This window comes from Suncus etruscus, chromosome 3 (genome assembly GCF_024139225.1).
Source record: "Suncus etruscus isolate mSunEtr1 chromosome 3, mSunEtr1.pri.cur, whole genome shotgun sequence".
Classification (NCBI taxonomy): Eukaryota; Metazoa; Chordata; class Mammalia; order Eulipotyphla; family Soricidae; genus Suncus; species Suncus etruscus.
In genome coordinates, this window is record NC_064850.1 from 4,648,638 (window position 1) to 4,660,833 (window position 12,196).

Below are 12,196 nucleotides of genomic sequence, written 5' to 3' on the forward strand. Positions count from 1 at the left end.
ATTTGATGTTCCGTGTGTTGTTGAATCTGTCTTGAAGTGCCTTTTTTAAATTGTTATTGTAAGGTGACTTTGAGTCTGTAAAGTTTCTGAGTTGTTGTTTTTCCTCACAGCTGTGAATTCTTCACTCAAATCTGAATGAAAGTCTGGTTATGTGAAGTATTCTTGGTGAGGCACTAATTTTTTTTGTTTTTTTCACTGTGTTCCATCATTGCCTTCAGACATGGAGGGTTGCTTGTGATAAATCTTGTAATCTTAAGGATTATTTCTGTATGTAATTTTCCATTTGATCTTCAGTACTCTATCTCTAGCTGTGATTTTTATTATTGTGACTAAAATATGTCTTGGGATGCTTTTATTTGGGTCTCTTTTTGCTAGGACTATTCAGTTGTCCATGATGTGGTGCATGCACTCTTCAACTCTGGAAAACTCAGCAATGATGTCTTTGATTCAATAGTCATGGAATTTTTCATGAGAGTTTTCTTTCTGGGTCTCTGGGACCCCTACAATTCTTATGTTGTTCTGTTAAATTTATCCCTATTTTTCACTCTTTTTGAGAATTTTTGCATCTTCTGTTTATTTTAAGGCTTTTTTTCAACTTCTTCTGTTATATGAAGATATTATGCAGTTCATCTTCCACATCATTAATTCTATCCTCAGCAGCTGTTACTCTCCTTCTGTGGCCTTCCAGTAACTTTTTCATTTCACTTAACAAGTTTTCCAGTTCTATGATTTATGTTTGAGTTTTCTCATTTCTATTCTTAAATTCTCTCACCTTTTTGTGGATTTCTATTCCATGATTTAAGTTCTTTTAACATCCTCAACATTTCCTCTCTCAAGTCCTTATCAGAGAATCCATACTAGTTGTGCCTTCAGAACTACAATCTTCGGTCAGTAAGCCTGGTGGATTCTGCATTGTTTCCTCATTGTGACCTTTGAGGTGTGGTGTTTCTAATATTTTGTAGTGAGGCTAAATGTATGGTGGCAGAGCAAAGTAGAGCTAAGCTCTTGTTTACCTCAAGGCCAGCTCTTCTCAAAGTACACTGGTCCTGTCTCTTCTGCCTGTGTCTGCAAGGCCAAGCTCCTCTCATGTCATTGGTCCTGCTGTAAGCCAAGTCCTTGTTTATTTCACAGTCAGCTCCTTTCCTCAAGCAATATATCTTCAAAGGAGGGAGTGCATTAAAATAATAGACCACAAAAATGGTTCTATTCTATTATATACATTTAAACCCAGACTTAAAAAAAAGCTTTCTCCCCATCCCACCTCATCAATAGCAATCATTTTGATAAGACTGGGAAGGGGGGCACTTTATCTCTTAGGGTCTCACCTCCTCCCTTTCTTTTAACTTCCCACTTTGCCTCCAACCTCTGTTAAACAATGAAACTGAACATTACAATTATAAAAAAAAGACCTAGAAACTAACTATGCATAGACAGTCTGTGATTTGAAAGTTCACTTAGTTGAAAGAAATCCAGCATAGTATATTTCAAAATGTTTCTTTTAACTTTTTACTGCTTCAGTTTACATAAGCTTTAAGATTTAATAAAAACAAGAAGTGTATCCTTCTGATTTAACTATAAGTAAAATTAGAACAATTCATTATAAATAATAGTAAAAAATATGTAATTTTCAAGAATAACAGTTTTCATTTTTTTGGTTTTTGGGTAACACCCAGCAGTGCTCAGGAGTTACTCCTGGCTCTACACTCAGAAATCGCTCCTGGCAGGTTTGGGGGACTATATGGGATGCCGGATTCAAACCACCATCCTTCTGCATGAAAGGCAAATGCCTTACCTCCATCTATCTCTCTGGCCCCACAGTTTTTATTTTCAACTCACTCCTATACCTGTTTCCGTTATGATTCATTATATGACTACTTAGATTTTTTGAAGAGACCTTATGATTTCTTACCTGTTTTCTGTTTGTCCCAATTTTTTAATTTTATACTTAAAATATGATTGCTTTTTATTTTTTAGGGGGTGTTTATCCCAAAAAGTGCTCAGTGAACCCAAGATCCACTCTAGGTAACCCTCAGAAAAAGGTCTAGGTATTTCAATACCCAGACCAGCAGTACATTGATATCTGGGCTCACAATGTTGGGCCACTTGGACCATACCTGGTGACACTGAGGCATAAGGATCCATCTCATTCCAGGGATAGAACTTGGGGCATCAAGCATATAAAGCATATATTCCAGTCCTTTGAGCTAGTTCCCTGTGTCCCTTCGCACATGTATCTTAAAAATTACCTAGGACTCAGAGATAGCTCAACGAATTGTGTGTGCTTTGCACATGTGAGATCCAAGTTTGATCCCTGGCAATAGCAAGGTTCTCCAAGAACTGTGGGATGTGAACCCTGGGAATATCTTTGGATTCAACTGATATGGCCCCCAAACAAACAAAACTAATAAAAATTTACCTAGCAGGCACATATGTGGAGGGTCTTAGGCACTTTGGAGATGAGGTAAGCTAACTATGAATCAAGACCATTAATGTCAACCACATTGTAACTCATTGCCTTAAATTTAATAGATTTTAATTAAAATGTACTAGAGGACGGGCCAGAGCGGTAGTGCAAGCAGTAGGCCATTTACCTTGCACACACTAACCTCGGAGGGACAGTGGTTCAATCCCCCAGTGTCCCATATGGTCGCCCAAGCCAAGAGCAATTTCTGAGTGCATGGCCATGAGTAACCCCTGAGCGTCACCAGGTGTGGCTGAAAAAAAATGTACTAGAGGAGCCAGAGAGATAGCACAGTGGTAGGGCATTTGCCTTGCACACAGGTGACCCAGGACAGACCTGGATTCTACCCCCAGTGTCTCATATGGTCCCCAAGCCAGGAGCGATTTTTGAGTGCAGAACCAGTATTAACCCCTGAGTCACAGGTGTGGTCCAAAAACCAAAAATAAAAATAAAAGAAAATGTACTAGAAATTATAAAATTGGTTTGCTAGGTCAGATAAATGTAAGCAGAATTAAGTTCCAAAATATATTATAATCTTTTGTTTGTATTAATTTTTAATTCATATCATAAAATATGGATAGCATACATTTGACTGAAGGACAATCAACAATCATTTTTAAAATATAACTTGTTATTCTTTCATAATTCCTAATTTCAGACAAAAAGAGAAAGAACTCAGGAATTCTGACAAATAGTCCTCGGAACGTTGATGCAGAATTAGCTTTTCGGCAATTCAGAGGGATACATTTTCCTTCATCTATCTTATCACATCCAAATTTGACTTCTCCAGCTACACCCACATACCAGAACATTGAAGATGAAGCAAGGTAAACCAATTCTGTGTTTCAACATAATTTCTTCTCATTAAAAATACTAATGGGTTTGGAGAACTAGTACAGTGTATAAGGTTCTTCTCTTGCATGCAGCTTGTCTTGCCATGATTTAATATATGGTACTACATATAGTTCCATGAGCACACTACTGTTTTGTAGAGGAGCCTATGTATTGCATGCAGGAGGTCCAGGATAATCCCTGGCACTGGCAAGTCCCTGAGCACCCCGAAGCACCAAACTGAGCCTAGTCCTTAGGTACCACCAATGAGGCACAAAGACTTAAAGCTGACTAACCAGGTAGAATAATGCTTAATAAAGTAGTTAATTCAGACAACACTGAGCATGGAAACTACTTTTAAATGTATTCACTTCCAGGTTTCTGAATATTCAAAGCATTTTACTTGTAATTTGAAATACAAATAGTAAGTTCAGCCCCTAAGTTAAGAATGTTCCTCAAATCTCTCCTTATGCTTCCCACTTGTGCTTCCTCTACTCTATACCCTAGCTCTAAAGGCCAGGCCAGCATCTAAGAACTCCAGCTAAGACTTTAGGTCTGTTATCTCAATGTCAAAAATCCACTTTGCTGCTTAACATGGAATTGCCTAGATTTCAAATTTTACCTGTCTCACAGATTTTTGCAAGTCCAGCTCTGGCCCATCTATTAAAATGGCCTGCCTGTTTATATCTGGCATAGAGCTAGATATAATATATATTAACATATATAATAATATAGCTCTTGCTATATTACCTTTCACAGTCAGGTCCCATTGAGTACTAAAAGAAACTATTTTTAGTTATTTTTTAGAGTCATTTCTTTTATAGTGTTTTTTGACATTTTACACATATAAAAAATTATTTACCACAGAATTACCTTACGTAATGCTACTACATTAATAAGTTTTATTATTTGTTTTTTAAATATTTCATTTCTGACTATTTCTGGCATCTACTTGCCAAGATCAAATCAAACGTAACTGTCTGCAGAAAAATGAACATACCTCCAAGAAAACTATTTCTGTTTAGAAGTTGTACAAAGACTGTCAGTGTCAGTTAAAAAAATTTTAAAGCCTATTATATTACTAAATTACTTCAGTTCAGTATAAAGATATTCTCTATCATTCTGTGGATTTTAGTGATATTACCTCTCAAAGTTTAATTTCTTTTTAATAAAATAAAATAATTGAATTACTGTGAGACAAACAGTTGCAAAGTTGTTCATGATTGAGTTTCAATTCTCATCCCTTCACCAGTGCACATTTCCTATCATCAATGTCCTCACTTTTCCTCCTCCTTTCCTCCCTCCCTCCTAACCCTCTCTCTTTCTCTCTCTGTCTCTCTATCTCTCCTTCCTGATGAGTGTTTGCAAGGCTATAAATTTTCCCCTTAATACCATTTTTGCTGTGTCCCACAAATTCTGATAATTCTTGTTTTCATTCTCATTTGTTGCCAGGAATCTTTTGATTTCCCTGACCACTGGTTGTTCAGTAGTGAGCTGTTTAATTTCCAAGTGTTAAAGTTATTTTGCCATGTCTGTTTGTTATTTACTTCTATTTTCGGTACCTAATGATCTAAGAAGATAGTTGATACAATTTTATCCTTTTGATTTTATTAAGGTACGTTTTATGGTTTAGCATGTGGTTTACCTTGGGGTATATATGTATACATATATACATACATATATTATGTATATATACCATATTTTCTGGAGTATAAGATGACCCCCTACTTTTCCTGTTAAAATATAGAGTTTGGGCTATATTCGCCATATAAGACTACCTCTCTTTTACCACACACCAAAAGAAAATTAAAAAAATTTAAGAGAAAAAGAGTAGAACCCTCAAAGGTTAACAGTATATGTTTAATAAAGCTAGACTGGAGTGCCAACAATCATTTTACATTTGTCATTTGTAGTGAGTGACTGAATTTTTAATTGTGATCTACATTGAGAGCAGAGAGCAGCTGGCTGAGATACAGTGATTAATAGGACAGCTAGAGGGAGACAGAATGCCTCCTCTGTGTCCCATAGAAGCTGAACAGAGGACTGAGCACCAGAAAGTCGCATACCAGCAATGACACCTGGCAGCTAGATGGGATGCAGCACTCAGTAACTCAGCTCCTCTGTGTGCTCTGAAAGATGAATCAGGACAAGCAGAGGACTGAGTGATGATGCCTGGAAGCTGCATGGGATGCGGCAGTAAAAGGGAGGCAGATCACTCGTCCCTGAAGCTGGAGTAAGTTTTAGTATGCCATATATGGTGTATAAAATGACCCCCGACTTTTAAGAAGTTTTTCATAGATTAAAAAGTCATCTTATATGCCAGAAAATACAGTATATATATATATACTATATATATACTATATATATATATACTATATATATATACTATATATATATACTATATAGTATATATATACTATATATATATATACTATATATATATACTATATATATATATACTATGCCCCTCTCTTCCAATTCTTCCTTCAAATCTCATAAATCCTTGTTGAGTTTTAGTATGGTTGATCTATCAAGATGTGGCAGGGCTATGTGAAATCTCGCACTACTGTTGTGCTGTTGTTGATGTCTTCAAGTCTATGAACAGTTGTTTAAAGCATTTTTCTGGACCCTCATTGGGTGCATATATTTTTAGGAGTGTGATTTCTTCCCGATGTACATATCCCTTGATTATATAAAATGACCCTCTCTGTCTCATAACATTTTTACGTCTAAAGTCTATGTCATCTGATATTAGTATGACCATTCCAAGCCTTTTTAAGGGAGTACTTTGCTTGAAGGATTGTCCTTCAACCCTTGACTTTGAGTCAAAGACTTTGTTTGCTCTGACTATTCAGAAGTGTGTCTCATCCAATTTGCCACTCTGTATCTCTTAATTGATGCATTGGGTACATTGACTGTGAAATTATTGGCATGGAATTTTGTGTCATCATTTTGTAGAAGTTTGGTGTGTTTGTGAGATTTGTCTTGCCTTAAAGTTCCCTCTTCAGTTCTTTTAAGGTTGGTGTTGAGTCTGTATAGTTCCTGAACTGTTGTTTATTAGGAAGCTGTATATAATTTCTTCATACCTAAATAAGAGTATTCATTTTGCTGAGTTTTTTTTTATATTCCACCACTGCCTTCAGGCCTGTAGGATTTCTGTGATAAATCTGCTGTAAAACTTAAGGATGCAAGGCCAAAGAGATAGCACAGTGGTAGGGCATTTGCCTTGCATGCAGCCAACCTGGGAAAGACCCAGGTTTGATTCCTGGCATCCCATATGGTCCCCCGAGTTTGCCAGCAATGATATCTAAGCACAGAGCCAGAAGTAAACTCTAAGTGCTACTGGGTATAGTCCAACTGCCAATTAATTAAAAGAACACAAATATTTTTATTCTTAAAGTATCTTTATTTAAACACCGTGATTACAAATATGATTGTAGTTGTATGATTACAGTCATGTAAAGAACACCCCCCTTCACCAGTGCAAGATTCCTACCACCAATTTCCCAGTTCTTCCTCCTCCCCACCCCACCCACACCTGTACTCGAGACAGGCTTTCTACTTCTCTCATTCTTTCACATTGTTATGATAGAAAAACACAAATATTTTTTAAAAATTAATAAAACATTTTTTGGGGCCAGAGAGATAGAAAAGTAATAGGGCATTTGCTTTACATGCAGCTGAGCTGGGAGGGATCTGGTTCGATTCCCAGCATCCCATATGGCCCTCCAGCCTTTGAGGGATGATTTCTGAGTGCAGAACTAGGAGTAATCCCTGAGTGCCACTGAGTGTGGCCCAAACCAATCAATCAATCAATTTTAAAAAAAACTTAAGGATTCTTCTTTGTATGTACTTTCCCTTTTTGATTTTGCTGCTTTCAGTTCCTCTTGAACTTATTCCATGGTTATCTAATGTGCTGTTCATTTTTTTCCAGATCTTTCCATCTTCTGTTGTGTTTTAGAGCTTTCCTGTATCTCATCTTGGAGCATTTTAATCTTTTTCTTCAGTGCTAGTTATTCTGATGTTGGAGCCTTCTATAGAGTTTTTTTTTATATCACCTACCATATCTTACATTTGTTATTTCTGATTATTTTCTTCAATTTCACTCTCCTGTTTTCTTGTGTTATGCTGACTACCTATATATATTTTTTTTCTTTGAGCTCACTAAACATCTTCAACATTGTGTAACTAAAGAAATTCTCAGTTTATCGTGTTGGTTGTCTTTGCACTGGTCCTCAAACTATGGCCCGCATGCCACATATATTTGTTCCCATTTTGTTTCTTCATGTCAAAATAAGATAAATGCAGTGTGCATAGGAATTTGTTCATAGTTTTTGTTTCAACTATAGTCTGGACCTCCAACAATCTGAGGGACAGTGAACTGGGCCCCTGTTTAAAAAGTTTGAAGGGGGGCGGAGAGATAGCATAGAGATAAGGTGTTTGCCTTGCATGCAGGATGGTAGTTCGAATCCCAGCATCCCATATGGTCCCCTGAGCCTGCCACGAGAGATTTCTGAGTGTAGAGTAACCCCTGAGTGCTGCCTGGTGTGACCCAAAAAAACAAAACAAAACAAAAGTTTGAGGACCACTGCTTTAGAGCCTTCCTGTTTTTATTTTTCACTCATTGATTTTGGTGGGCTTCTGTGCCTTTGCCTCATTGTGTTTCTGTTCTCCTCCTTTGCTAAAGGCAAATCTTTGTAGTTTACACTCTATAAGTCTGTGAGAATTTATTGTTCTTTCTCTTCCCTGCCATGCTCACTGGCATGATAAGAGTAAACTGGTGTGAGATGTGATTAGTTGTTATCAGATGGCCATGTATGTGTCCATGCAGGTAAGGAGATGGGGTGAGAGCCTACTATTATTGATCTGGTTTGTTTGGTTTATCTCCAATGATTCTTAGGAGTTACTCTTGGTTCTGCACTTAGGAATCACTCCTGATAATGCATTAGGGACCAGATAGGATGCTGGGAACTGAACCTGTGTTGGTTACATACAAGGCAAGCACTTTACCCACTGTATTATCTCTCTGGCCTACTGTAATAGCAGGAACCAGACAGGGGAGTATTCTGGGACACAGGTAGAAGGGAGGGGAATTGCTTCCGGTTCAAAAAGAGACCAGGGATATTATCTGTGTGGTCGATCTCATCTGAAAGGGTAGAGAAGCAAGTAGAGAACTTGAGGGCCTGTTGAGAATGGTGGTGGTCAAAGTGTGGAGGGTCCTGTATTTTTTACTTTTTTCTATAATTTTTTTTTTTTTTTTGGTTTTTGGGTCACACCCGGCTGTGCTCAGGGGTTACTCCTGGCTGTCTGCTCAGAATAGCTCCTGGCAGGCATGGGGGACCATATGGGACACCGGGATTCAAACCAACCACCTTTGGTCCTGGAACGGCTGCTTGCAAGGCAAACGCCGCTGTGCTATCTCTCCGGGCCCTCTATAATTATTTTTAACGGTATTATAATACCAGTTTCAAAGGTTATACAATTTTATATTCTTCAAATGTTGTATATTTTCGATTTAATCACATAATATTTTAAATTACAAGCCTAGTAAAGACTGATTTTTATCATTCTTAATGTATTGTCTTTAAACAGTTAGGTGGAAATAAAATTCCATGTAGTTCTGAAGTTGTCCAGAAGGTGTCTTTGTTGTCCTTGAATTCTGACATCAGCTTTCATTACAGAGTTGAACCTGTCAGCTCCAATCCCCTTTACTACTCGTTATTAAATTCACATGATCTGCTTTTTAATTTTTATAAATATGTTTATATCAATACTGACCACACATTGCTTTTATAACAGTATTCTTTTAAATAATAAAATTCTTGGGAAAAAACAGGTTATTTTGTTCAGAAAAATTTACAAGAAAAGTATAAAATAGAAAAAACAATTCTTCTAACATTCTTTTAACACTTTGGCATATTTTCTTCTAGTCATTTGTCCTAAGTATTTATAATTTATTTAAGAACAAGCATTTAAAAAACCAAACATTTTATTTTACATACATATTTTAACTTTTGAGATATGGGTTTTACTGTATTTTTAGTTACATTCAAATTTCTTATAGAAAAGAAACTCATTTGAAATATGTTATAAACTAAAATTAATAATAAATATGCACTTAGGTATTGTTTCTTATGCCAAAAATAAATTCAAACTTAAGAGTTTCATACAAAAACAGTGAAAGACAATTTAGCACTGTATTCCTTGGGAAAATGTTTTGTCTTTTTTTATTTGGGTTCCACCATTATTGCTCGGACTAAATCCAACTGAGTTGACTGCAGGCGAGGCAAGTGCTTTAATCTCTGTATTATCATTTCAGCAGTACACAATAGTCCAACTATTCTTCTGCGCTAGCAGATGCTACTAAATTATATGCAATGTACTATCTTGGGAATGCCTGGCTAGGTTAAGCACTTGTTATGTACAATTCACAAAGCAACAAAGTAGCTTCTTCTTTTTACAAAGCAAAAAGTCGTCTCTAAATTATTTTAAGTAAATTTTTCTCAAACTAAAATTTTATAACTATAAATAACAGCATACTCCACAACTCCACAAACAGGCTGTTTGTTAAATTTACAAACTACTGACCCATACTTTGCAACTCAGAACAGTCATATGAAGTGACCATGTATACAGTCTCCACAGATGAAGAAGAAATAGGCTTTAAAAAGGAATAAATATGATACCTAATCCTAGATTTTTTTAAAACCTAATTTCCCTTTGTTCTACAAGTAAACCAACATTTAACTTTTACTAATTTCTTTAAGTTGATATAGAGCTCTACTCTATATACAACTATAAACTATTATTTCAAAATCTTTAGTAGGGAACAATATATAATTTTGATACTAAAATTTGCTTCCAGAAATGTCTTTTTTTTTGTTGTGTTTTTTTTTGGGGGGGGTGCGGGGGGTCATACCCGGCAACGCTCAGGAGTTACTCCTGGCTCTACGCTCAGAAATCACTCCTGACAGGCTCGACTCCTAGAAATGTCTTAATAGAATTGTTCTGTATCAGTTACAAGCATGATTTAAAATTAAATGGCATTAAAGTTAAAATTGTGTTAAATTAAATGACAACATAAATACCCTAAAATCCCAAAATTGAGATTTTTAAAAATATATTAGGATCCTATAATACTGTATATTGTAATGTCAAAATTATCTTCTAACTTCTATATGTGAATATTCACTACAGATTAATTGGTCAGTAACTTTATTATTTACCTCTATTTTTAAGTTTGAATTTTCTTTTGTCATAAAATTAACTATGGTTTTGCCAAGAGTGATTAGTATTTGCTATGTTTGTATATATATATATATATATATATATATATATATTTGTATTAGTATGTTTGTGTGTATGTATGTGTGTATGTGTGTTTGTTTGAGGGCACTCATGATTTTTTAAAAATCCTTATATTTAAGTAATATCACTTCATTATTCATAAACTTCACACATTATGAGAAGTGTTTAATGTTTTGAATTATTATATCTCTTAGTCTTACTGTCAATTTAGTTTCACTTATGTTACAAATTCTAAAAATTTGTGGCCAAGTCTGTAGGATATGCAGTCCAATCAAATAATTTTTCCTAATTTTTATTAAACACTATGACTTACCAAGTTGTTCATAATACAGTCATTCAGACCTTAAATGTTCAAACTAGTGCTCGCTTCGGCAGCACATATACTAAAGTGGAACGATACAGAGAAGATTAGCATGGCCCCTGCGCAAGGATGACATGCAAATTCGTGAAGCGTTATTTATTTAAATAAATAAATAAATGTTCAAACTATTGTGGCCTTCCTTTCACCACTGTCCCCAACCAACATCCTGGAACCCACCACCAAAGCAGGCACAAACTTACTTTATATTGTTTGTTATAACACAAAGTCAAATGAACTGATCAAAACGTAGGTCCATAGCATCATTTGGAAATGGTTGTTATATCTCTCCATTCTGTTCCTAAAGTCAGTGTCTAAAGATGTATTGTACTGTAGTTGGTACCAGTTGAGTCATCTGTGTTACTGTTTAGGCTCACTGAGTTACATAGTAACTTTCCCATCAGATTTCCTGTGATTCTACTCAGCTGACACTACTATAAAATATTATATTGATTAATTTATATTTATTTTAATGTTTTTATATTTTAATATAAAATACTGGGGATATCTATAAAATTCAGGAATTATAAATCTCAAATGTAGTGGCTTGGAATTAAGTAATAAAATTAAAATCAAAAATTTTTGAGAAGAAAAATAGCTGAAGTTTTTTTTTTTTTTTTATTTCTCTCCTACATAGGTTAGCAGCTCTAGTTGACCTCGACCAGCTTAACAATTTTTCGTGTTCATCTTTCTTTACTTTGAATTTTTTTGTTTTACAGTTGGATCACACCAACAGTGCTCAGGGCATACTCCTGGCTTTTTCACTCATTATCACTGGGCCCTGGGTCCACCACATGTAATTCAAGTGTCCTACGCACTGTCCTATTGCTCCTGCCACTATTAATGAAATTTTGGTTTGTTGCTGTATGGGCCACACCAGCAGCACTTGTGGGAGTTTACATTGCAAAGCATATCCTTTACCCGTGGAACTCTATTACCAAAATTTGCGAGTGACATCCCAAGCAGTGTCCAGTATTCTAGGAGCCAGTCTTAGAGATATCCAGCTAATTATGCCAGATAGTTTAGCTCTCATCCAGATGATGGACCACCAAGGTACATTAAGCAAAGGTCAGGGGCCATGAGATTCTGATGGAACTCGGTAACTGAGCAATGCCAACAATAAAAATATTTTATTATTGAAATACTTTTAAGGAAAATCTACATACATTGCAATTTTAGTTTATGATTGCTTGTAGAAATAAACAAAAGTACACAATATTTTGTTTCTGTAAAATTTA

At 35.7% G+C, this 12,196-nt stretch overlaps 1 protein-coding gene and 1 non-coding gene across 2 annotated transcripts in view; both read left to right on the top strand.

Annotated features, from left to right (window-relative positions):
• Window positions 1–12,196, top strand: part of LRRC9 (leucine rich repeat containing 9) — a 108,967-nt gene that overhangs the window by 84,928 nt on the left and 11,843 nt on the right. The window contains exons 31-32 of the mRNA XM_049770250.1: window positions 3,120–3,288; window positions 11,839–12,011. Of these exons, the coding sequence (XP_049626207.1) occupies window positions 3,120–3,288; window positions 11,839–12,011 (342 nt within the window). The remainder of the gene's footprint in view (window positions 1–3,119; window positions 3,289–11,838; window positions 12,012–12,196) is intronic.
• On the top strand, window positions 10,960–11,065 carry LOC126004612 (U6 spliceosomal RNA). The gene has a single exon (XR_007493881.1). It is a non-coding gene; the product is annotated as a U6 spliceosomal RNA (small nuclear RNA).